Source organism: Protopterus annectens, chromosome 8.part0, assembly GCF_019279795.1.
Source record: "Protopterus annectens isolate FY-2018-M chromosome 8.part0, PAN1.0, whole genome shotgun sequence".
Taxonomy (NCBI): Eukaryota; Metazoa; Chordata; order Ceratodontiformes; family Protopteridae; genus Protopterus; species Protopterus annectens.
Genome location: NC_056741.1, coordinates 1,335,623,153 through 1,335,651,066, shown reverse-complemented (window position 1 = coordinate 1,335,651,066; position 27,914 = coordinate 1,335,623,153). Strand labels below are relative to the sequence as shown.

General features: G+C 41.4%; 1 protein-coding gene across 1 annotated transcript in view; it reads left to right on the top strand.

The window, feature by feature from the left end:
• The window catches only part of CEP95 (centrosomal protein 95), a 1,662,476-nt gene that overhangs the window by 1,028,327 nt on the left and 606,235 nt on the right, over positions 1–27,914 (top strand). The window contains exon 15 of the mRNA XM_044080881.1: positions 19,968–20,112. Within this exon, the coding sequence (XP_043936816.1) occupies positions 19,968–20,112 (145 nt within the window). The remainder of the gene's footprint in view (positions 1–19,967; positions 20,113–27,914) is intronic.

Sequence of the window (27,914 nt, the reverse complement as noted above, 5' to 3'; positions counted from 1 at the left end):
GCCAGTGTCCTCAGATGACTCTTCTGATGATACAGACAATACAGACCATCCAGAGGCTCCTTTTTCTACTTATGAAGATTCCGATGCTGAAGAATCTATTCCTTCTGCCTCTCCGCCAGAGGAATTTTCCTTTGGGGAAACCTTACATGCCATGAGAGAGCAATTCCAATGGCAGGGACAAGATTTCTCAGATTCAAGAAAAAGGCTTAGGACCTTTTTACACTTACCGCAACATAGGCCCTTAGCTATACCTCCAGTTCTTCCTGTTGTGGATGATGCATTTAATGATGTTTGCACTGCTCCTGATACTTTACCTCCAGCCCCTGCTAAGCCCGAATGGTTTTACAGGGTACTGGACACTCATCTCCACTTATACAAGGCTCCTTTTGCAGATCCTGAGACTATCTCCCAGGGACCTAAGGCAGTAGCTTTGACCTCAGCGAAAAACCCTCTCCCTTCTGAAAGGGAATCCAGGTCCTTAGAGAGATGGGGTAAAAAAGTATACACCTCTGCTACTCTCTCAGCTAGAGCTTTGAACTGTCAGTTTCATATGATCCAATACCAAGAGTTTTTGCTTGATCAGTTAACTAAGAAACTGTCCTCTGATGATTCCTTAGATAAGAAATATGTTCTAGAAATGGTGAATAACATTCAGCAGGTTAGTAACCATTCTTTAAAATGTGGCTATGATGCACTGGAGGCTTCATTTAGATCAGCCATGACTGGCACAGTTATAAGAAGGCATGCATGGTTGAAAGAACAGGTCTTGCCGGATCATGTTAAAGCAAAGCTATTAGATGCTCCTATGGATAAGGTCAGTCTATTTGGTTCTCCTGCCCAACAAGTAATGAAGAAAATGGAAGAGAAGGCAAAATCTGTACAAACAGTTAAAGATTTCCTACAGGTTCAGCCCCCAAGGTTTAGCAGGAACTGGCCTTCCAAAAATTGGTCCTTTCCAGACTCCTCTAAAACTCAGAGAGGCAGGAATAGGCGTTCCAGAGGCAGAAATCAATCCAGAGGAGGTGCCTACAGGGGACGCCAGTGGCAAGGCAATAACCAACGAGGCACAGATACAACCACTACCACTGCAACAGGACAATCACAGTGACTTGCCCCTCACACCGCCTACCAGGGGACAAATAGCAGCACCCTTAGGCGGAAAATTAGCCTTATTTTCAAAAAACTGGCACTGTATCACAAGAGACAAGTGGATTTTGCAAACTATAGACCAAGGCTACAGGTTTCACTTCCACACCTTACCAGTAAAAAGAGGAATGCCAAACCTACCACCAAATCAAAAGACAGAAGCTCTAAAACAAATAGCTCAATTAACAGAGATGAGAGCTGTGGAAAGGGTACCACCTACAGAACAGGGCAAGGGATTTTACTCCAGACTCTTCCTAGTACCAAGAAAAGAGAAAAGTTGGAGACCTATTCTCGACCTGTCCTTTAAACACATTCATCATTGTTCCAAAATTCAAAATGCTGACCCTACAGCAACTTCTTCCCATGCTGGGCAAGGAGTATTGGCTGGTAACTCTAGATCTCAAGGAGGCATACCTGCACGTCCCCATACGACCAAATTGCAGAAGATACCTCAGATTTCTTGCAGGATCAGAGCATTATCAATTCTCAGCATTGCCCTTTGGCTTATCTACTGCCCAGAGTGTTCACGAAATGCCTGGCATCAGTAATCGCTCATTGCAGGCTTCAGGGAATCCAAATTTATCCATACCTGGACGACTGCCTGATACAAGCGGACAACAAAAGCAAGCTGACACAAGACTTACAAAGAGTCATTTGCTTACTACAAGCCCTGGGATACACAGTCAATTTAAAAAGTCAAGACTGATACCATCCCAAACAAGAACATTCTTGGGTGCAGAATTGGACACAGTAAAACAGATGGCATTCCTAACTGCAGAAAAACAAGAACAACTTCCTCTTTACTTCTTGGCATTAACAAAGCAGAACAAACTAACAGCAAGGAAAGTACTGCAGGCCTTGGGCTTCATGGCATCCTGCATAATCCTGGTCCCCCATGCCAGACTGCATATGAGAAAGCTACAGTGGTACCTAAAGAATTTATGGTCTCAACACAGGCACAGCTTGGAAACCGAAATACCACTAATCCCATGCCTGAAACAAGAGCTCCTATGGTGGGCTCAGGCATGCCAGTCAAACCCAGGTTTGTCCTTCCACAACATTCAAACAAGCCAAACCATCACAACGGACGCCTCAGACCTCGGTTGGGGGGCCCACATGCTGGACAAGTGCATTCAAGGCTTATGGACTCCAGATCAGCTGCACCTGCACATAAATCAAAAAGAAATGCTGGCAGTAAAACTAGCAATCCAGAATTTCAGACCATTCCTCAAAGAAGGCCAACTGATGATAAGGACAGACAACACCACAGTCATGTGGTACATCAACAAACAGGGAGGCACTCATTCATACCCCCTATGCCGAATGGCTCTGGACCTATGGAATATGGCTCTCAGCTACAACATTCAGTTACAGGCAATATTTGTACCGGGAAAAGAAAACATCCTAGCAGACATGTTAAGCAGAACTACCTCGGATGCTCACAAATGGATGCTACACCCGGACATCTTCAAGGCCATCACAAAGAAATGGGGAATGCCACAAATAGACCTATTCACATCCCCACTCAATCACCAGCTCAAGAAATTCTGCACAAGGACATACCACCCACTTGCTTGGAAGGTGGACTCTCTATCCTTCAGTTGGAAAGGCCTGACAGCATATGCATTTCCACCCCTTCCTTTGATGCACAAGGTACTACTGAAAATCAAAGAGGAACGTCCAAGGATAATTCTGATAGCTCCAAATTGGCCAAGACAACATTGGTATCCATTGCTGAGGAGCATGTCTCGGGGGGAAACGTGGACACTACCCCTGATTCCTTTGATGTTAACTCAGAGCGACTACAACATCCTGCATCCAAACCTGAAAACTCTGCAACTGACTGCCTGGAACATTACATAAGAGCAACTAACCCAGATTTATCCCAAAGGGTTAAAGACATTATCCTTGAGGCCCGCAGACCTTCAACAAGAAGGAACTATGCAGGAAAATGGAAAAGGTTTGTCATTTGGAGTACTGAAAGAGGGAAAGATGTGTCAAAGGTAGATATTGCCAACATCCTGGAGTATTTGGCAGAGCTTCTCCATACAGGCCTGTCCTATTCCTCCATCAAGATACATGCATCAGCTATTTCTGCAGAATACAGCTTCGATCCCCCTGTCTTCTCACATCCTCTACTCAGGCAGTTCCTGAGAGGAATTAAGAATGTAAAACCTCCTAGGAAACCGCCATTACCAGCATGGGACTTGAACTTTGTGCTAGAAAAATTGACACTCCCTCCATTCGAACCAGCAGCAACAGCAGATCTTCAACACCTATCCTGGAAAACTGCTTTCCTACTGGCAATTACTTCAGCAAGAAGGGTTTCAGAACTACAGGCTTTAATGGCAGTACAACCCTTCCTAATCTTCCATCAAGATAGAGTGTCCATGAGAACTAATCCTACATTTATGCCTAAGGTGGTATCCAGAGTGTCTCTAAACCAGGCTATCCACCTACCTACCTTCTTTCCCAATCCACAGAACAGGGGAAAGACTGCTGCATACCTTGGATGTACATAGACAGTTGCGCTACTACCTGGACAGAACCAAGGGCAATAGAAATCTGACCAGCTTCTAGTAGCTTATGCAACAGGAAGGGAAGGAAAAGCAATTTCCAAACAGACAATCTCCAAGTGGATAGGAAATTGCATACGATTCTGTTACTCCTACCATGGAAAGCAAATTCCACAGAACATAAGGCCTCATTCTACAAGGGCTACAGCCACTACCACAGCTTTCTTACGAGGAGTGGCTACCAAGGACATTATTGAGGCGGCTACTTGGACCTCCGTGCATACATTTGCCAAGCATTATAACTTACCTCTATACTCTAGATCCCGAGCAGGGTTTGCCACTGCTGTTTTGCAAGGGATCCTAACTACACCATAATTCTTCTTCCTCCTCCCCTAGTTTGGCTATGGTATTCTACCCATTTGTAAGTACTGCAGATGCATCCTTGAAGGACATAGTACAGTTTTGTACCTACCATAAATGTAGATGTCCGAACAGGATAGCATCTGCAGTCAGGATTACCCACCCTCCTTCCCCTCTGTGGTACTCCTAGGGTATTTGCCCTCCTAATAGCTAGCTGGGGGGGGGGATCTCTTATGGTGTATTTGTTTGTATATATGTACATACATGCTTATTTTTTGTGTTTGCCTTCTACTTTTTGGAAACATTGGCATTTACCCAAAAATTTAGCTATCCAAGAGGGCAACTGGCATCTGGGGCAAGAAACACTGAGGAAAATGGCGTTGGCTGATGCCTTTATACCCGAAGACCAGCAGAGATGACGTCGGGTGAAGTGCGACACCAGCCGAGGCCAGACCCAGACTTTGGAATCCGGCCGACCGAAGGGCTGCCTGACGACAGGACAACCCATTTGTAAGGACTGCAGATGCTATCCTGTTCGGACATCTACATTTATGGTAGGTACAAAACTGTACTTTGCCTTCACATAAGCTTTTCAGGCTGAGCACAGCTGGACTGTGAAGGTCACTCAGTCAACAAGCACTTGCTTCTCAGAATCATCCCTAGGCCAGGTTCTCAGGTTCTTTAAATCAATGGTCTCAAACCTGAAATGACTACAAGGGTTATGTGACTAGCACAGTTTGCCTAGATCCAGAATATCTAGAATAAAAAGAGTGTTAGTCTCTGCAACTAGTAATGCAGTGTAGTAGCATCTGTCTACCAAAAGTATGTTGATTTGAGGCTTGCTTGAAGCACGAGTACTGTTATTTTTGAGCTTTGTGGTTTAAATAAACCATCATGAGGATATTCTGGATTAGTGGTTGTCTGATCCTTCCTTTCACATAGATTTGCCAGTGGGACCCTGTCAGTATCCATAAAGCTCCTGATGATATAGCCATAAGGATCTCAAGGGTATACAGATCTCTCCATCATGATGGTTACAATCTCAGGGGTGGTTATGCACCCATATAGTTATTTATATACCTGTGTCATGTTCTCACTCCTCTGTTTTTGCATGAAGGAGATTTTGTCATCTAAGTGTCTCTTAAATATATCACACTTAGTTTCTATTTCCCTTTTTATTACTTTGAGCCAACCTTACCCTAGCAAAGGCTCCACAACTGCATATGGTATGCACACTTTGACCTATAAGGGGTGTGTGTGTGTAACATGACCTTCCTGATTCTGGATTCCACCCCTTAAATATGAAGCTGAGCAAGTGACTTACTCTTGCTGCTACCCTTTCACTTTGAGTGTAATGATTAAATTTCAGTACTAATTTCCAGGTCTGTTCTGTATTCCTTATTTTATTTTTTTAACTCAACTGTTCCAGTAATATTTTCAGCCCTTGAGTTGTCATTCTCAAGTTGAAATGAAGCTGTCAGTAGTTAATCCATGCCTTCAGCCTCCTTAAATTTCTTTTCATGCTTGTTTCCTCATTCATCACCACCACCACTTTTGGTGTCCCCTGCAAATATTTTGATACAGTTTTCTATACCTTACTTGAGGTCCATGATACACAGAGTGAAGAGGGCCGGACACAGGACCGGCCCCTTCAGAACAGTACTTGTCATTTTTTTCACCTCTTGATAACTCCTCTTGGCCTGTTGCCTTCTTCTCTTTGTTGTGTAGCCACTTCTCTTCTCAGTCTTTTTTATTCATCTCCCTCTCAGCATTTTAGGTCATCTGTGGAATTGTACTAAGTCAAAAGATTTACTGAACTCGAGTGACTACACCCACAGGCTTGCATTTTTAAAGTTTACCTTTTCTGGCCCTGCTATTGCAAAACTGTTTATTTTTTTCAGCTTCACCAGGAAGAGAACCATTCATGTCATATCTGTCTTCCATACTACCATGTAGGATTTTCCAGTTTTGTGGCTGTAACCCCAGCTTTTGCAGCTAATATGCACATTTGCTAACATGATGGACTGCTGCACTTTCACACCTGCACTCTTCTGCATGCATATGCTGCATGTATGTTGTGCACCTCTGACTTCAGTAGGTTATGGCACTGCAGTAGACTAGGCTGTGCCCTCCCTTCTACAGTGACGGACAAACCTGTGTTGGCCATTAATTCCCACCCTCTCTCTCTCTAGTTTCTCAAGTGACTGGTTTGCTAACCCATCCCAGTTCACAGTCAATTTATCACTCTGTACCACAGAGCCAGCATTTTTGACAGGGTTACTTTGCCAGATTTTCTACTGTCCCAGTGATACAACTTGTTCAAGTTAATTAAACAGGGTCTACCAACAGTAACTCCATGCTAAAATTTGTTGTGTAACCCACAGTTCTGGAGGGGTCTTCTAAGTCTTATATCAGTACTCGCTTCCATTATTTTGCCCACCTCTCATGTGTCTGTAGTTTATGAGGTACAACTTCCCTACACTGGTAGTGTCTAAGATTAGGTAAAACATGTTCTATAATAAAAAAAATAAAAAATCTTTTATTACTAGTGCAATGTTGCTTGCATTTATATAGGCCATTATTATTATTCCAGCATTGAATTTCATAATAATGTTCATAGATATGCTTTTTAGTGCCCTTTCCATTTTACCTGTATAAGATGAATGGCAAGGGTCACAAAAGACTAAATACAGTACACCAGTCGTATTACAATTACATTATTTCTGCAGCTCATCTTCTACAGGCAATGTCTCAATTTTTAAATCTCCCTCATATGTGTATATATATATATATATATATATATATATATATATATATATATATATATATACTTGCATTGACTGCATGATCCACATTTTGACATGCCTTTGTTGTATCTATGGATCTCTCCCATCATACCCTTGGGGTTCCCTCTTTGGAACCTCCCCTTAAGGTTCAGATGCCTTTTATAAATAAATTGTGGGCCTTCTCCTAAAATCTTTGTGGTATAATCATCACTTAATATTATTTTCCATTTGCTCTTAATTACCTTCTTATGGTATTCAAACCCTTGAAATATTTTAATGCCATGGTGTGTTCAGTTATTCACCTTATTAACCATGTTAATTTCTTTACCTATCCCCTTCACCAAAATGAGGGGAAAACTGCTATTTCACTTCATAACTACCTCATTTTTGATGTCTTCTGACATTTTCCAGTGGGTAGCGTCTCATGGAGAACATATCAATCAAGTTATTAATTTCCTTTAAAAATGAATATCGTCAGATACTGTTTTGGAAATTCTAACCATCTGGCCTTTCACCAAGCTGTTTTTTTTATTGGTATGGATGGTAACTTGGATAATGTAAAAAATGGTTTGAGAAGTTCAGCTTTCTATATAAACTTGATTTAAAAGTGTGTGTGTATATATGTTTGTGTGTGTGTGTGTGTGTGTGTGTGTGTGTGTGTGTGTGTGTATATATACACTTTTAAATGCCGAAATCTCGAGTTTTAAAAAAACAAACCCAAAACACAGAAATTTCAGTATCTGGACATTTAAAAGTGAAAAACAAAAAAACCCCAAATGAACTAAAATAAAGAGTTTGCAGGGGGCAAGCCCCTATGCACCCCCACACCACCCCCATATTTAAATATATCAACTCCAAGATTGCGCTACAGTGAAGAGAATAGTAATTGCAATAGGAGCATTACCGTTCTCTTCACTGTAGCGCAATCTCAGAGGTGGTATATTTAAGTAGGTGGGGTGCAGGTGGGGTTTGCCCCCCTGCAAACACTTTATTTTAGGTGTCTGTCTTTTTTTCCCCACTTTTAAATGTCGAGATACTGAAATCTCGAGATTTTGGCATTTCGGTGTTTAAAAGTGGACCTTTATACATATATGTAAATATGAGTGAGATTGTTTAAAAACTGAGATATTGCCTGTAGAAGACAAGCTGCAGAATTCATGTAATTGTAATACAACTGGTGTAGTGTATTTAGTCTTCTGTGACCCCTGCCATTCATTTTATATAAATAAAATGGAAAAGGCACTAAAAAAGCTCATCTACAATCAGGTTCAGGCACCTAGGCAGCAAGACATTTCCCTGTGATACATTTGGTTGGGGTTACATGGCTGAAGTGACATTCAACTGCAGAAAATTTTGTCTGTTGCAGATTTCCTATGGGAAAAGAGAAGACTGTGGTGCCATGCCCACAACTTCAATAACCAAATGCACAGGGGGGGGGGGTAATATCCATGGTCCCCAAGGTAACATGAGACAGCAGACAGTATGTGAAGCATCAGCAGCAGGCCTGCCAGTGAGCATGTCAATGGCAGTACAAATGCAGTGCACAATGGTCAGTGCCTTTATAACTGGTATGTGTGGATCACTTCCCCTTCACAGTGTCAATGGAACATTACCTAAAATGCAAACTGGAGCATAAATGTGACTCAGAAGCATGCAGGATTTCCTCCATGCTGTAGCGCACTTCTACATGTTATAGTTACATATGCATGTATTGTACACTGAGCACAGCACTCGTTACTACTACTGCTCCCATGCACTTGGTTATTATAGCTGTGGGCATGGCAACATGTACTTTTCTTTGCCCACAGGGAATTCACAACAGACATATTTCTCTGCAGCTAAATTTCACTTATGTCATGTGTTCCCAACAAAATGCACCACAGGGAACTGTCTCGCTACCTAGGCGCCTAAACCCTCTATGAACATTATTATGAAATTTGGTGCTGTAATAATAATAATGCCCTATATATAAACACAAGCAACATTGCACTAGTAGTAAAAGATTTTTATGTTTTTATTATAGAATGTGTTTTACCTAATCCTAGAAGGGGGGGACATGGGAAGATATGCTTGAGTACCGAGAGTTGTTATGGCAGCTAAGGTTGGGAGCTAATACCCCACCAGGGCTGCTCAAATTGAACGGCCAAATTATAGATTGTGTGTGTGTGTAGTACTGTATTTAAAAATTAGTGTTTATTACATTTTAAAAAGTACTATTATAATAATCAAAAAGTTTCCATAAGTATTGTGTACATTGTCTTTTAACTTGCTGTTTTACATGTTTCATTTAAGTGTTGAAATGTCATCTGACTTTAATTGAATGATTAATTATTAATTTTGTGGACTTTAAAATGAGTGCCTGACTGATGCTTGGTAGTTCTGATGAAGCCCATGCATTGAAAATGAACAAAAGCACTCAACTTTACTTTAGTGTTAATGAATAAGTTTAAATTATTCATGGTACATTTTTATCAAGGATTGCAGTGTTTTGTGTTGGGCAGGGTTATTACCACTCTCTTTTTGTGGCGTTAAAAAAGCAACATGATGTAATATGAGAGGAAATTTATATTGTATTACCCCAAGCAGCTGAGTTTTGGGCAACATACAGATTTTTGTGAGCTGATCTTACAGGGGGTGTTTGCTCTGAGCCTTGGAAGGGGATTCTTCCATAACATTTATCATTAGTTGCATAATGCTGTATAGCTTTTATTTGTTTTATTTTTATTTATTTTTATATTTGTTAACCCGGAAAGTCCAACTGGGTAACAGCCCATTTTCAGCGGAGGCCCGGGGAGAAAAGCTCCAGAATTAAAATTTATATAGATATTATTATAAAGGAATAATGCTATTGATGTGATAATAGAACTAAAACTGTACAGTTGGCATCTTAGGCAATAAATATGAGAATAATTAATAGTAAACAAAGAGAAAAAAAACATCTTGCAAATTTGTTGATGGAGATAATTTTCCTATTACATAGAAATTATTTAAGAGAAAAAATAGAATTGTATAACCAGAGAAAGAGTAGAACAGAGTTAGAGGAAGGGGATGCAAAGGAATGAAAGTATAAAACAATTATGAAAAATTATGAAAAGTATGAAAGCATAAGTTGTGTTAGATATTTTTTTTTCATATGTGCAAAGTTCATTTAGTTAAGCAGTGTATTCCGACAGTATTATTTTTAAGTACCATGGTGGGGGGAAATTTTGGTAACTCTTTTGAAAAATTATTTTGCAGTCTGTTGCAAGTGAATGTGGCCACCCATACAGTGACCAACAGCCAGATGGTACTTAGAGATACAACATGATAGCTTAATGTTGTTGGTCTTTTTGGCTTTTCCCAGTGAGGGGTCGCCACAGCAGAACTCTGGTCCGCTAATGACTGGCAGTAGATTTTTATGGTGCCTAGTTGCCAGCCCGACACCAAACTTTCAGCAAAGGCACACCCATTCACGCATGTCTTTCGGAGGCCACTCGACCGCGGGGAGGACATGCAGACTCCACACAGAAAGCACTCCAGTCGAGAACTGAACAGGAGAACCTCTTGCTGTGAGGTAACATCGCTACCGCTGTACCACCGCAGCTAGCATGATAGCTTAATGTCCACACAATAAATTAAGGTAGTGTTAAGAACATTTATCAAGTCATGTTAAAGCAGCACACGTAATACTTATTTTAGGTGGTTCCAACTTCATGTAATAGACTTGCAAGAAATACATCTCATAAAAACACAGCATGCCAGACATTCGGATTTGAACATTGTTTTTTCATTTCAGTAAAGTAACAGCTCATAAATTGGAAATAAGTTTACAGAGGTGAAAGTGCAATTGGACACTAATGTATATACCTTAACAGGTGTATGTATACATATGCATACATATACACAAAAAAAAAAATATATGTGTATATATAGATACATATATATATATATATATATATATATATATATATATGTGTTGTTGTGTCTTTCGGCTTTTCCCGGTTAGGGGTCGCCACAGCGGAACTCTGGTCCACTAATGAATGGCAGTAGATTTTTACGTGCCGAGTTGCCGGCTCTGACGCACAACCTTCAATGAAGTTCTTTGTTCTCAATTCTGTGTACAAACAACACTGGTCGCTTTACAGGCGATTTTTGGACGATATTGTGATCTTCTGGACAGGAGGTGGTGAGAAATTTATGGAATTTTTCAACTACATTCAGAACACCACTAAGTTTTTAAAGTTTACATACACCATGTCCACTGACAGATTACAATATTTGGATGTGGAAGTGTATAAAAACATGAACAATATGGATCTAGAAACTAAAGTTTTCAGAAAAAGTACTTTTTGTAATTCCTTTTTGCATTTCACCAGTGCACACCCCCCACATTGTAAAAAGAACATCGTCAAGGGACAATTTGTGAGGGGATGTCGCATGACTCGTAGGAATGAAGATTTCTTTAAGGAATGCAATACTCTGGAGGGGATGTTTCTGGCTAGGGGTTATCCACTAGAGTTTATTACTAACATAAGAAGAGACGTGGAGCAGAATAGATTAACCAAATTTAAGCCAATAAAGGGTACAGTGATGGCCAATACCAACCCATTGAATAATGCTGAATTATTGGTTGACATTAATAAAAGTAGTAATAACGGGGAGTCTCAATACAAATCGGCTTTGGTAATGGAGTTCAATTTATTTAATCTTAAGGTGAAAAAGATCTTTCAGAGGGAGTGGGACAATTTTATTTTGTTCTCTGATTTTTTGAATATCAAAAAAGACACTCCCAAAATAGTTTATAAAAATGGTAGAAGTATAAAAAAGTTGTTGGAATATAATAAACTGAATAGCAGCAATGAAATTTCTAACCAAGTAGGTATACCTAATAAAAGGAATGGAACATACCACTGTGGACACTGCAATCAGTGTCAATATGTCAGTAATAATAGTGAGATATTCTTAACAGCTAGGGACTTTAACATTAACAGTATAGGACACTACAACTGTGAGTCCCAGGGAGTGGTATATTTGGCTATGTGTTCACAATGCAATTCATATTACGTAGGAAAGACAGAAAGAGCGTTGAAAAAAAGAATTTATGAGCACACCTATGAGATATCCAGGAAAAAAGAAACAAATGCTCTATATAAGCACACACAAACATGTAAGGACTCAAAGTTTTCTTTTTTTGTGCTTGAGCAGGTTAAGAAGGAAATGAGAGGAGGTCTCTGGGAGGAATGGTTGGAATTCAAAGAATTATGGTGGCAAATATTATTAGAAGCAACAAGTATCCCGTGTCTAAATGAGCACATCTCACTAACTCCTGTGTTAAAATTGAGAGCAGCTAGAATTTAGATGGTACTAGTAATAAGTCCCTAAGGACAGTAGATGGTGCTATTTAAACAAAAATATTCTGAGTTCCATACAAATGAATGAATTTATTAATTAACATTCTGAATTTTATTTATTTATTTATTGTAATGTTTTTATGTCACATTAATTATGAGTATATGATACACAGATAGACTTATTAGGGTTTTAGTAAGAATGTATGTATGTGAAATGATTTTACCTAGTTCATATTCTGTTTGTAATGAGCTTTTTTCTGTTTTAATGAGGATATGATGTAATGATTTTCTATTGGTTGTTTTTAACTTTATTGAAGTATTTAAGGAGTAACTTTTGATGATTTGTTTGTCTGATGAAGTCTCATGTGTTTATGTGGACGAAAACGCATAGTGGTTTTATAAAGCGTTTACGATTTTGGAGTTATTCAATAAAGCGTTGCTTTCGGCAGTTGGTGGACAGTTTCCGTGTTGTTGGACTTCAATGAAGGTACACCCATTCACGCATGTCTCCACACAGAAGACACTCTAACTGAGAATCGAACAGGACAATGTCTTACTGTGAGGTGACAACGCTACCGCAGCACCACCACCGCAGTATGTATGTATGTATGTATATATATATATATATATATATATATATATATATATATATAGACACGCACATACATACACACGTGTACACATATATGAATGAAACGGGTGCCAGGTATACCAGGGTGGGCAGATTTTTCAAGAGATACTGCATAATGTTTGGCTTGAGATGAAGTGTGAACGTTGAGGGCACAGTTAGGGCTAAGCATGTATTTTACTTTGGTATGTACAGGAAATTCCCAAGCATATACAGATTCTTAATATCAACAAAAGGTAAGACATCTTGCTCAGAAGCTGCATGTATCTGTGTTAGTTAATTCTGATTATGCGTTACAAGCCCTAACAATCCAAAGAGTGGAAGTTTCATTATGTAGAATGTGGAGAAGTCAGCAGTCTACAGTAAATTGTATATTTCGGACAATATCCAGCAAAATAAGCATAGCCACTGTTTTGAAACTGAGATGTATGTAACGGAATTTTGAAGGAGAAGGTACAGAAAAGTACATCTTATGTATGGAAACAAAGTAAAATTTCATTCAAACTGTGAATAGCCTGGCTACAGGAAATCCCAGAGCAGGACTGGGAAGCTAATATGCTCTTAAAGCAACGTTTGTGTGAGGCCAAAGCAGAAAATAGTGAAACTCCTAGGTACGAAAGAAGAGTTTGGAAGGGTTAGTCTACACTGTAAGTACTATGAAAATATGCAAGAGTCACAAAGAGGCTTTCATTGGATCTCAAGCAGCAAACTAGTGAAAGCTGAATGTTTAAACTTAAGGATGCAAGCTCACAAGGGTTGATGTTTTTCAGCAGGTAAAGTATTGGCATTATTATGAAGAGTTATGTCATTTGCAAGAGGTACAAGCAGATGAGATGATTAAGTAATGGTTTTGTGACCTCCCTTTAAAAGAAAAACTGAGACTGTCGTTGCTGCTGGTTTAATGAATCTGTAGTTTCTGAATCAGACTGTTGATAACCAACAGAAAGGTAGGAAGTCCCTAGGTTTAGAAGAGCTCCCAAAAGAATTTTAAGGTTTGAACAAGGATTGGGTTATTAAGAAGATGCTTTTTTTATTTTTAACCAAGTAATAAATAAACAAGTGATACCACCATGTTGGAGGCAGGCAGCTGTATGGGTTTATTAGCCTTGTTAAAAGTGTTGATTCCAGAGTTGTTCCATCTTACCAAGTGTGGCATAGTTTCCAGACAGAAATCAGGATGCTGATAACTATACAACAAACTTGAGTACTAGCTATGCTACTAGTAATTTTGTCTTTGAATCCTGAAAAGACCTATTACAGAGTTCACTGGAGTTTTCTGTTTGAGGTGCTGTTTAGAATGGGTGCTCCAGGGGAGTTTGTTCAGTTATTGGGTAGAATTTGTCTGAGATCTTGGGCTTAAATAAAGGTTAATGACTCACATTTCAATCCCTCCCATTTGGCATTGGGCACTCAATAAGGGGTATCCAGTCACATCTGTTGTTTTTCTTTATACATCGAATCCTTAGTTGAAATGATTAGGGGCCATTTGATTAAATTGTTTAGTTGGCATAAAAAAAGAGATTAAACTTTCAGATTTCTCAGCTGATTTATTGGTGTTTCTAGCAAATCCTGAAAGGGATGTTAATAGACACTGTGACCTGTTGCAAGCCACTCAACCTCTTAGCATGGTAAATCAGGACAAAGCTTAAAATTATGGGGAGGGGGTCAAAGACCCCAAAAATAGGGACAGATTTTAAGTGTTACTCCTTACCAACTTAGAAAGTTGGTAGAATAATGTTTTGTTAGCATGCATTTTCTGAAGGATGTGAAGTATGAAACTCAAATGTATGTCATTATTTAGTGACTTCAGTCTTCACTGAATTGTCAGGAAATGTAAATTTTATGAGAAAAAGACCAAAGAAATGAAGCAGTAATCTGGGTAGGTGAGAGGTACGCCTGTTTGGAGAGATTTAGTAAAGTTACAGGATATAAATTTAATTTTAATGAAAGCACGATCAGTTTCTTTCAACTATGGTCTGTCTTGGAAATTTGGTGGAAGTATCCATTAAAAAAATAGTAATCAACAACCAGTTATTAACAACTCCAGCACTACAGTAACAGTAATAAGTGAAAATTGATTTATGTGTATATAAGCATCAGTAGTGAACAAGAAATGAATGAAAGTCATCATTTCAATTAATTTTGGTGTAATTGTTCCAAGTCTCTTGGGCTTATAGTACCATAACAGGAATGGACCCCATTCCTAAGTTAAAGTATGATTACAAACACATGAAATTATTATTGTTTTTATCTTTGATGTTAGCCAAAAGTGCTCTTTGTAGCACCCACAATGTGCCCAGAACTGACTCCTGTAATTCGTATGGAGTTACTTGTATCAGTAGCATATATAAATATGACTCTAAATTTGTTTTTATGAGACCAATTGCTCCTACTACTATTGGAACTGCCTGGGTATCCTTCTTCCATATTACCCTCACTCGTTATATGCCTACAAGTCCTGGTATTTTATGACTGTGTTTCTCTGTATGTAAGAGATTGTAATCACTGGGTGTAGCAATTTCTGTGATCATTGCTACTTTTTTATTCTTTTCATAGACTGTTATATCTGGTTTTCTCACATCTATCCTGTGAACTGTTGTTAATGGATGATCCCATGTGACATAAACTTCATCATTCTCTACAGTGCTTGGTGGCTTATGTTTCCAATGCTTCTCAGTTACTTCACTATTGCAATGTTTCCACAATCACCAGTGCAACAGTCTTGCTACATTATTATGCCTTTCAGTGTACAGGCCTTCTGACATTAGTGCACCACACTCAGCAACAAGATGTGTGACTATTTACGGTTCTGTTTTACAGAACCTGCATTTGTCTGTTTCTCTCGCATGTTCAATGGACTTTGTAAATCAATGCGTGCGTAGCCCCCTATCCTGGGCCGCCAGTATTAACCTTTTATCTTTTGGTTTAAATTCACTTCTCTCTAACCATTCCTGCGTCAGATCCTAATCAACATGAAGTTGTTCCAAGGGGTTTCTGTACTTGCTACTATATTTATGCTGTTTCCACATTTCTTGACTTCTCTTCTGATCCTTCTCCTTGTATTCTTTATTTCTTTTTTGGGTACATTCAGTTGCTGTCTGATTTTTGTGTACTTCTGGTTTGATTTCCATTCCCGCTTGACACCGAAATAGTTCAGCTGAACTAAGCAAGGAACTCGTCCTAGACTTCTTCTCCTCATATGTTAAAACCTTCACTATGTTTGGATCTGGTGAGATCAGCAGATGTGTGCAGTCCCACAATTATAGATCTGTATATGTAACCAGTTTCAAGGGGGCCAATATCTCCTTCAGAACAAGGAATATGCAGTCATGGTATGCATGATTTTTATGTATCATTTGATAAGTGTGAAGCATTTTTCTTGTTTTCCTGTCCAACTGATCCAGTAGCCTTTGGGGCCAATCAGTCATCCCAAAACTGTAAATTAGAACAGGAAGAACAACTTGTTTTATAGCCTGGACTTTGTTCTTAGATATCATGGCTGTTTTCAGTATTAGTGTTAGTCTTCTAAAATATTCCTTACCGAGTTTTGTTTACATTTCTTCTTGTTTTATTGTTGATCCTTCAAAAATTCTAAAATATTTATGTACTCCTTCCACCTCAAGTTCCTTTATATCACATTCCTGTCCCAGACTGGTATTTCCTTGGTGCTGCAATTTTCCTGCTTTAAATGTTGCTTTGCACATTTATTAAGGCCAGATGGCATTCTTATATTATCTGAGAAAGTTTTAACACTTGCAATTGTGCTTTCAGCTTCCCATCTGATGAACTGTAAAGTTTTAAGGCATTGACAAGAAGAAGATGAGATCTCTTTACACATGGTTGTTTTCTGGGAACCAAACTGTAACAGTGACCTAATCTGTTAAGTAGACAGCTTAATGGCAAAAGAAAAGAGCAGCAGTGACAATCACCGTGGAATATCCCCCGTGGGATTTTTATGCCTGGGAGAATAATTTGTCTTTTATCATGGCTTCAGTGCATCTATAAGCACTCCTTTATCCATAATTGTGGGATGCTGTCAGATGCTTTTTTGTAATCTGTCCATGCCATACTTAGACTCTTCCCCATTTTGTGAACAAGAAATTAGTAAAAGTCATCATTTTACCAGTAAGGATAAGGTAGATATGGTTAACTGAATCATTAGGAGCAGAATAATATAATTATATAATTTCAACTTGTTGGATGCTTCCATTAGAAAGCCCTAGTGCTTCTTAACTCTGAAAGATGGCCAATACTGACTTTGCAGTAACTCCCTCCCTCAGGAGACACCTTTTCTATTACGGGGATTAGCAGACAGGAGCAGCATAGGGGCCACAGCATTATCAAAACTCTAGACGAGAAGTAGATAAACCTTCTCTTAAGTCAGAAACAGAAACATGCCATGCCTTCAAGAAAAAAAATATATATATACTTCTGTAAGACTCTGCCCTTGTTATACTGGGGTTCCATGTTTTTCAAGTTTCTGATACTGGGGCATCCATTTGTTAGTAAAATGCTTAGTAAAATAGTTCCTCTCTTGTCAACTAGGTGAACAAGTGTCTTAGGTCTTAGATTTTAGGCATATGCTCAAAACTAAAGTTCTTCAAAACTAGTTTCTTGGACAGCAAAATGATCATCTATAACAACTGGAGGTTGTACTTTGGTAGTTGTATAGCTTTCATGATACCCAGTAAAGACCACTCATCTGATAAGGACCTCTTTCATAATCTAGGTCCATAGTGTGATAATAGTCTACTGACAAGCTTCATGTATTAAGAGGGAGCCCTTCTGTACCGTGTGTTAGTTTGCAACTGACCTAAAATACCTGCTTGTATTACTCAGCTGTAATAGGTATCAATAACTTTGCATCCTGAACTTCGGTCAGCCTAGGCAACTAGACAGAGTCAAGAACCTTTTCATCCAGCTTGGCTGCTGATGAGGAGGCCAAATATAAATTAGATTAATACTCCTTAAATACTTCTAAAATTTTGGCTATGAGTCTTTTGGTCAACCCCATTGACTTGTCTTTTGTTTGATAAATGGTTCTATCTTACAAAAAAGAAAAAAAGCCCACCATGAAGAGAGGTCAATACATTGACCATTTCAACTTCAGAAGAATACTGCTGCCCATGAAGACTGGGAAAACATTTACTTAAAGAGCCAGTCTTTCTACAGTGAGCAAAAACTCCATTGTATGGTGTCTGAACAAACAAGTGAAAACAAGTTTGTATTCCTTCTGCATGGGAGCTATGCTCTTCTGGCATTGAGTCATAGATGGGAGGGGGGGTATCCTGTTAGCAAATCACATCCCTAAGGACTTGCAAAAGCAGGTGTACACTCTGAACCAAGTCTTTAGTCCTTTGCTGAAGGTCTCAATTCAAAATCTAAGCCTAATTTGGGTTTTGAGAAAGGCTGCTTAGGAGATCTACCCATGCGCCATATGGGAGGAGAAACCCCCCCATTTTTCTGTGTGATGCAACAAGGCAAGAAGGAAAGCAGTTGTAGATGCATTCTTTCTATCCTGGAATAGGTGATACCTGTATGCTTTCCCATATTTTCCATTGACTCCATGCTTCATCTCAATGTTCGTGGAAGAAAAGCCAATCATCAGTCTCCTTGTCCCCAGTGACTAAGATGGTCATGTTTTCAGGCATTAAGAACCCTAGCTTTACAGGAAACCGTTGCAGTTCTGCCAAAGGATATTGCTTTCACTTGGGGAAACAGAAGGTTCCAGGTCAGGATCCTGTCCGTGATGTAGCTGCTTTTATTTTTCAGTGTTTGCTGGTGGAGGTTTCTGAGGTGATGAGATGATCATCATTCAGTAGCCTGTGCCTCCAGTTAGAAAAATGATTCTCAGTTTGGGTACAGCAGTACACCAATCCCATCTAAAAGGAGTGCTGCATCTCCATTTGCCAGCAAAGAGCCTCCCCCCAATAGCACATGTTTCATGGCAAGCAGGCTTACCCCTCTCCACCATTCAAGTCTTACCAGTTCAGTGATATTGAAGTTAATTTCTTGGCACACTTTGTTCATGGTGACCTGTACCTTTGCATGTCTCATCATGTAGCTTCTGGCCATGATTTGTAGGGAAGCATATCTGAGCCTTCACAACGACAAGGGGGTATGTTCTGTATTTACAAATCAATGCTTCCTTCTGAAGTGGATATTGCAGGTCTGTTAATCTCACTGTGTTCTGTGCATCTGCAGAAGTCTGAGAAGAGCAAGCCCATCACACCCTACCTGTGTATTGACTGTCAAGATAGCTCTGGAGGCCATGCAACTTTAGTAAGACAAATCAGATGATGCTTTCCTTTGCTTCTGTGAGAGAAGTAGCTATGGATGCCAAGCATCTACTTTCCAAGTAGGTTGAAAGCTGCATTAATTTTTGTCAAGTCATTCAACCACCCTTTGACAAATGTTGTAGTCAGAAGCACCTTCACTAGATGAATGGCTGTTTTCAGTATATACTTCAGAAACGTTTCCTGTGCAGGTATTTTACTACTGCCAGCTGGCCTTTGCTATGTATGTTCACTAAATGTTATTATTTCAATTGTAACTTTGGGAGTTCTTACACAGTGGGGAAGGCATGCTGTCTTGCACTCCACCATCTGCACTGTGGTCTGGGACATTGTTTTGGCTCCCTGTACCCTGGTAGTACAACTTTGGGTTCATCCCAATGAAGGAGACTACATAAAGGATCCTTAATTTAATAGATATGTCTGTGAGATATCACTTGATCTACTGGAGGTCCCTTCTGCATGAGTAAGAAGTACCCTCCCATAGTCCTTCACAAATGAGTGTTCCTGCATTAGCACCAGCTGAGGGAGCTCCCTGTAAGTGAAGTACAAGTATTTTTCTATTACTCTTTTAATAATGTAATGTCAAACCTTTTTTGTGTCTTGATTTGTAGTTGGGTGCTCACTAGTGGTCAGAGGGTATATTGGAAGGCTGTAGGAAAATCTGGCACATTATATTATGATTTGTGTTGGCACGGAGGTATGATTATGTCCCCAAATGCATGATTTTTGCTGAAAAACTGCCATATTCATATTAATGAAGTGTTACTTAAGTACCCATCAAGGAGTAATGTGCAGTAGATCAACTCATATGGCAAGAATGTAGCTCTTAGTTTTAAAGATGTCTTTATGTGTTTTGTATTGTTGAAAGTTTAAAGTTTTTTATATGTTTTGTTTAATATTTGAAGGATCAGGACTATAAAGCTAATCTTTTAAGAAGTGCTCCAGCACCATCAACTCCATCAAAAGTTTATTCACGGAAAAAACCTCAGACGCCAAAAAATCAGTGGACACCAAGTGGAGGTCTAGTGAAGCCAAGGAAAGGAACTCCAAGTAAGAATCATATGTTTACATAAAAGCTGGTTAATATTCCAGATAGTTTAATACTAAAGGTATTGATGTTATGTAGTCCTGTCTCACCTCCATTATTACGTGTGGGTTTGGAGCCGATCCTTGCCTCCGACTCGGCTGCTTTTAGAAAGCCTGAAAACTTCTGATTGGCTCGTGGCTAGGAGGTATCTCATGGTGCATGAGCACACTCCCCAGATCTCGTTTGCCGCATCTTCACTCGGAAGCTTTCTTGGTTGGCCGTGACTAAGTGATACCTTTTTTACTACTATTACTTCCTTTTTAGGAATTTATTGCTTATAGAGAGTTTTTCTATTATAGCTCATTACTGACAGTCATTTTTTGTGACTTCTGATTTGTGACTTCAACCGGATTTGACTTGGTTATCGGATATTGTATTTTCTGGCCTATTGCTTGTTCTCGTGTAGTATCCCTTGTGTGTGTGTGTTTTTTGGTTTTTACTAGACCTTTTAAGTTAGAGTTTCTAGTTTCGTCCCATTTTGTTCTTTACACTAAGTCCGTTTAAGTTAGAGGACCTAGCTCCCCCCCCCCCTTTTTTTTCTTAGAGTGTGATAGGGCTAGATCTGTTAAGTTAGAGGATCTAATTCCTCTCTTGTGTGTTGGCCTTCCTTTGCTGTCAGTATGTCGCAAGTGCCGGTCGGCCAGCTCCTGAGATTTACAAACAGTATTTCAGCCGAAGTCTTCTTTAATGCTAAGTACCCCGTTGGGGACACTTTTCTTGCCTCAGACCGATGTCAGACAAAGTTAATAATTGCATTTCTTGTGGGAAGCAAATACCGCATAAGGATTTTCACTCTTACTGTATACCTTGCTTAGGGCCAGACCACGACGTCTCGGCCTGCCGTTTTTGTGCTAGGTTTAACAAGCGCACTATTGAGCGCCAGGCGGAGTTCGCCCTTCATTATTTTGGCAAAAAATTTAATTATATCATGTCGTCGGATGCACCGACGCCAGTTTTAGGCAAAAGACGCAAGGATAAGGATAGACATCCAAGGCCTGTACTGAGATCACGCTTAGGCCGACTACCGGTTCTCCGGTTCTCAGCGAGGCGCCTATGCAGCCCCTGACTACCGATGAAACTATTTTACCGGCGACTTCAGTACCCGAGGCCGCAGGATCCTCGGCCTCCATTCCCACTGCAGAAACCGACGCCACTCTTGGTGGGGAAACCGAAATTTTAGCGAGGCCTGCCATTTCTGAAGGCGTTTTCAGGCCTACCACCTCCTCTGTTAAATCATTCACTAAGTCTAAAGCTGCAATGAAAGTTAAAAAACAAGGGCCTCAGACCCCCTCTCAAGGCCCCATGCCTAAAAAACAGATGCTTAAAATGGCTGAGGATTTGATTACTCTCATCAGGGGTTCTCAACCCCCCCCTCAGACAAAAGACCCAGGTTGGAGGAAAACTACCCTTCCTCAGACCAGGCTTCTATTACTTCAGACCATTCTGAGGACCAGGATTGCACCTATTCCCCATTTGAAGACTCTGATGCTGAGGAGTCTATTCCCTTGGTCTCCCCCCCTGAGGACTTCTCTTTTGGGGAAACCCTGCATACATTGAGAGAGCACTTCCACTGGGAAGGCCAAGATTACTCAGATTCCAAGAAAAGGCTCAGGGAATTTCTACTACTTCTCCAGCATAGGCCCCTGGCTATTCCTCCTGTCTTAGATGTTTTGGATGATGTGTACGCAGAAGCCAGTCTTAATCCAGACTCATTACCTCCAGCCCCTGTTAAACCAGACAGATATTACCGGGTTCCTGATTCTCACCAGTTCCTTTATAAAAGCCATACTGCTGACCCAGAAACAATTTCACAGGGTCCCAAGGGGATTAAGGCCTCTACTGCTAAAAATCCTTTGCCTTCAGAGAGAGATTCTAGAGCATTAGAAAGGTGGGGGGAAAAGGTATATACATCAGCCACTTTAACCATGAGGGCATTAAACTGTCAGTTTCATATGTTAAAATACCAACAGTTCTTGCTATCTCAACTGAAAGGCAAAATGACAGTAACAGAACAGCCAGACTTGAAAGAGTTGCAGGATTTGTTGCATGGAGCAGAACAAGTGGGGAAACATACCTTGCAGTGTGGTTTTGATGCTTTAGAGGCCTCATGCAGAGCTGCTGTCACGGGGTCTGTCATACGTAGACATGCTTGGCTCAAAGAGCAAACCTTACCAGATCATGTCAAAGCAAAGTTATTAGATGCACCACTACAAAAAGATGTATTGTTCGGTGCTAAAGCTGAGGAGGTACTAAAGAAAATGGAGGAAAAAGCAAAATCTATGCAAACAGTTAAAGATTTCTTGCAGGTGCGTCCTCCACGCTTCAGCAGAAACTGGCCTTCAAAAAATTGGTCCTTTCCAGCCACGGACAGACCCCAAAGGGGCAGATACAGACACCCAAGGGGTAGAGGACAACCACAAGGATCTTACAGAGCTAGACAGTGGCAAACACCAGCCCCCAGAGGTGGAGAAGATAGGCCACAGTCAGTTAGAAAACAGATGCAATGACTTTCCCCTATGCCTGCCAAACAAAGATATAATGGCAGCACCTTTGGGCGGAAAACTGGCCTTATTTTCAAAAAACTGGCACATTGTTACACAGGACAAATGGATTCTGGATATTATAGACAGAGGCTACAGGTTCCACTTTCACACCCTTCCAAAAATGAGAGGCATGCCAAACCTGCCACAAAATCAATGGGCAGAGGCACAAAGGCAAATTTCCGCTCTCATGGATATGAAAGCAATTCAAGAGGTACCTGCAAAAGAACAAGGTCAAGGTTTTTATTCAAGGCTATTTCTGGTACCAAGGAAGGACAAAGATTGGAGACCCATCTTAGACCTATCTATTCTAAACCCATCTCTAGACGTACCAAAATTCAAGATGCTCACATTACAGCAGCTTCTTCCCATGCTGGGCAAGGAGTCTTGGCTGGTAATGTTGGACCACAAGGAGGCATACCTGCATGTCCCTATCAGACAAGATTGCAGAAGATACCTCAGATTTCTTGCAGGTTCAACCCATTACCAATTCTCTGCATTGCCCTTTGGCTTATCTACTGCGCCCAGAGGGTTTACGAAATGCCTGGCATCAGTAATTGCCTTCTGTACACAACGAGGAATCCAAATCTACCCATATCTGGACGACTGCCTGATCCAAGCAGACAGAAAGGACCTTCTATTGCAACATCTGGCGTTTGTAATAAAACTGTTAAAACTGCCTGGGGGTACACAGTGAACAAAAAGAAATCAAAAGTAATACCTTCTCAACAGATAATTTTCCTGGGTGCCAGCTTAAATACAACAACCCAGATGGCCTACCTCACGCCAGATAAACAAGGGCAACTGTCTCAATACTACAACAAAATGGCAACTTTAACCAGGCTAACTGCAAGGACAATCCTGCAGGCTCTGGGGTTCATGGCATCTTGCATCCTACTAATGCCATTTGCAAAGCTGCATATGAGGAAACTACAATGGTACCTAAAAAACTTATGGTCTCAGCACAGCCACAGCTTGGAAACAATTATACCACTCGTTCCATGCCTTCAAAAGGAATTTTTGTGGTGGGCTCAAGCATGCCAAAGAAACACAGGTCTTCCTTTCTGTTTACCACAAGCAACTCAAATCATCACAACAGACGCCTCAGTCTACGCCTGGGGAGCACACATGGCAGGTCAGTGTATTCAGGAAAAATGGTCCCAAAAAGAGATGCACCTACACATCAACCAAAAGGAGATGCTAGCCGTACAAAATGCTCTTATGACCTTCAAAGACCTACTGCATCCGGGCCAGCTATTAATGAGGACAGACAACACCACAGTCGTGTGGTACATAAACAAACAGGGGGGAACGCATTCATACCCCTTGTGCAGGCAAGCCATGACCCTGTGGAACACAGCACTGGAATTACAAATTCAACTACAGGCACAATTCCTGCCAGGGAAGGAAAACACACTGGCAGACAACTTAAGCAGAAATATGACAGACCCACACGAATGGAAGTTGCATCCTCAAGTCTTCTCAAAGATAACTCAGGCATGGGGACAGCCAGACATAAATCTATTTGCTACCCACAGAAATTACCAGTTGAAAAAATTCTGCTCAAGGACCTATCATCCACAGGCCTGGAAAGTGGAAGCACTCTCTTTCAATTGAACAACATTGACAGTCTATGCTTCCCGCCTCTACCTCTACTGGCCAAAGTCCTATTAAAATCCAGAGCAGAGAGGCCACAAATGATTCTCATTGCTCCAGATTGGCCACAACAGCACTGGTATCCTCTCCTAAAGAGCCTGTCACACTCACCACCATGGATCCTTCCTCAAGTTCCTCTTCTGTTGTCCCAGCACAACTACAAGACCCTTCACAGCCAGCTCAGAACTCTAAATCTAGCTGCATGGAGAATACCTTAGTTTACCAACAAACTCTCCTCTCCAAGGAGGTACAGGATGTCATCTTGGAGGCCAGGAGACCCTCTACTAGAAAAACCTACTCCACCAAATGGAAACGATTTTGTTCCTGGAATCAAGCAAAGGGTCAGAATCCTTGGGTAATAAATATACCTCAGATTTTACAGTACCTAACTGAGATGTTAAACAGTGGCCTATCCTTCTCTTCCATCAAGATCCACGCTTCAGCCATTTCAGCACAATACAATACGGATCCCCCTTTATTCTCACATCCTCTATTAAGGCAGTTCCTCAGAGGGGCAAAAAATATAAAACCCCCACGGAAACCACCAGCTCCAGCTTGGGACCTCAACCAGATTGGAGAAGCTGACACTGCCTCCTTTTGAGCCGGCTTCTTCAGCAGAGCTACAATACTTGTCATGGAAAACAGCCTTCCTTCTGGCTATTACCTGAACACGCAGGGTTTCGGAGCTACAGGCCCTCATGGCTGTGCAACCATTTATCATTTTCCATCAGGACAGGGTTTCCTTACGAACCAACCCTACCTTCATGCCAAAGGTAGTATCCAGTGTGGCTTTGAATCAGTCTATTCATTTACCTACCTTTTATCCAAATCCACAGAACAAAGGAGAGAGGCTACTACATTCCTTGGACATTCACAGGCAACTTTGTTATTACTTGGACAGAACAAAGTCATTCAGAAAATCTGAGCAGCTCTTTGTGTCCTATGCTACAGGTGCTCAAGGAAAGGCTATTTCCAAACAGACTATTTCAAAATGGATAGCCCACTGCATACGCTTTTGTTATTCATTTCATGGAAAATCAGTGCCTGTATACATCAGATCCCACTCCACCAGGGCTACAGCTACCTCAGCAGCTTTCCTCAGGAGGGTCCCTACTAAGGACATTTTGGAAGCAGCTACTTGGAGTTCAGTGCACACTTTCTCCAAGCACTACCACCTTCCACTATACTCAAAATCTGGAGCGGGCTTTGCCACAGCAGTCCTGCAGGGCATTCTAGCCCCTCCTAATTCCGCTTAGTACCAGCCACCCTTACTTAGCTTTGGGATTCTACCCAAGTGTGATGACTGCAGCTGTATGCATGATGAACATAGTACAGTTTTGTACCTACCATAAATGTAGATGTTCGAGTGTGCATACTGCTGCAGTCCAGGTTACCCTCCCTCCATCCCCTCTTAGGACAGGGCTTATGACAAACACCTTTAACATACAACCTATTTGGGGTATTCCTTTATGGTGTATTTGCTTGCAACTACTGTTTTGATTTATCTACTTATGTATGTTTGTATGACATCATGTTTTGCCTTCCTTTCTGGGGGCACCTGACATCTAGGGCAAGAAAAACTGAAGAAAATGGCGTTGGCTGCCTCTTTTATACCCCTGCCGCACTGACGTCAGGGAAGAAGCGACGACAACCGATGCCGGACCTAGACTTTGGAATTTGGCCGACCGAGGACCCGCCTGATGGCAGGATAACCCAAATGTGATGACTGCAGCTGTATGCGCACTCGAACATCTACATTTATGGTAGGTACAAAACTGTACTTTCTTCCTCTCCTAAGTCGCAGTTTTCTAGGAAGGATAAAAGCAAAACTTCAAAATGGCCTTCTCCGGCTCCAACTTCTGCCTCTGAACCACCACAGAAGTTACAAAAAGCGGAGTTGATATTTTTCTCTTTGGCTCCACAATCTTCGGGGCTGATTGAGATTTTGGACATAGAACCTGCAGTATCGGTAGCAAGTGTTTCGGTGCCGATCACTAGCAGCCCTCTTCAGAGCTGGTCAACGGATATTCCACCAGTCTCCCCCACCCTTAAATCGCCGATATTGCAGAGAACAAGGTCACCCACGCTGTCCTCCAGGAGTCTGTCTGAAGAAGACATCGAGAGAGTGGTGCTCAGACTCCTCAAGTCGTCGGCCTTGCCAAAATTTTTATCAGCTCCGACCCACTCGGTCTTTGAGCCGACTCCTACCTATCCTGCTTTTTTTCCTCCTCCAACCCAGATTGGGCCTTCCGAGCCGATATTGCTGGTACCGTCTACAGTGGAGTCTTCGGTTCCAGCACCTCATGTGGTTGTCTCGGAGCTGAGTTCCGCTCCGACACTCTCGGCGCCGTCTGAAGTGTCTAGGGTCCGAAGCTCCTCGGTCGGCCCGATGGGGACACTTAGAACTGAACTTCTTTGATGCCGAGTCTCTCTCTTGGTGCGTCGGCCCGAGTGAGCTCGGACCCTACATCGTTCTCGGAGCCAATCCTTCTGGAGCCGTCAGCACCTCCAGTTTCTTCGGAACTGAGGCGTATTTCGGAGCCAGAGGAATCTGTCTTCGTGAAGATGAAGAGCATGCTGGATAGCTCATCCGCTCCACGTAGAAGTACCAATGCTATACACCCTCAAGCACCAACTACAGTCTCAGCATCTTCTCTTCCCCCAGATGGCAGAGACCCACAGCCCCAGGACCCCCACTCGGGTGGCCCTCAATCTTCTGAGGCCTCCCCAGAGAACCCCGCTGAGGAGCCGCCGCGGAAGAGATCATGTAAGAGGAAGCATGTAGGCTCCCCTGATGAGTCTCTCACATCTGACACTGACCTCGATGAGTCGAAGGGGTCCCCTAAGTCATCCTCTGAAGATGTATCCTTTGCAGACATCTTGGAGATCCTCAGGCAGAGAGGCAGCTGGCCCACTGTTACCCCGTCTGATGAGGAGTCAGTGTACCTAAAGGCTTTCGGGTCCCAACCCTCAGCTTCATGGGTGTCTCCCCCATTTGACGAGTTACTGGATCTTGTGAGTCAGAAAGCATGGCAGACTCTTGATGCCGTGGAACCAGTCCCCAGCAGGCCAAATAAGTTTCTTTCCGCCCCCTAAAGACAAAGAATTTTTATCCAAGGGCTTACTTGTAGATGCTATGGTGGTGGCGGCGGTCACTAAGAAGGAGCTAGCAGAGACGACTTCTTCTATCCATCCCCCAGTAAGGAATCCCGAACGATGGATAGATATGGGAAGTGTATCTTCTCTTCAGCGGCTTTTACAGTCAGATCACTGAATTATCTATCACACTTCATGAGACTTCAGAGAGATCTCCTGAAGGAGTTAGGAGATACTCTTCAAGGTACCTCTACTGAAGGAGTCCCATCTACAGTATCTACTCAGTTGGCTACCTTAACATCCATTGTTAACTCCTCCATGAGGCTGATCTCATATGCAGCTGATGGTGCGAGTAGGGCGGCGGGTTCAGGAGTCTCCTTAAGGAGACACGCCTGGATGCGTCTATGCAGTTTTGCTGAATCTTTCAAGTCTACATTCACCAATGCTCCCATTGACGGATTCTCTCTTTTTAT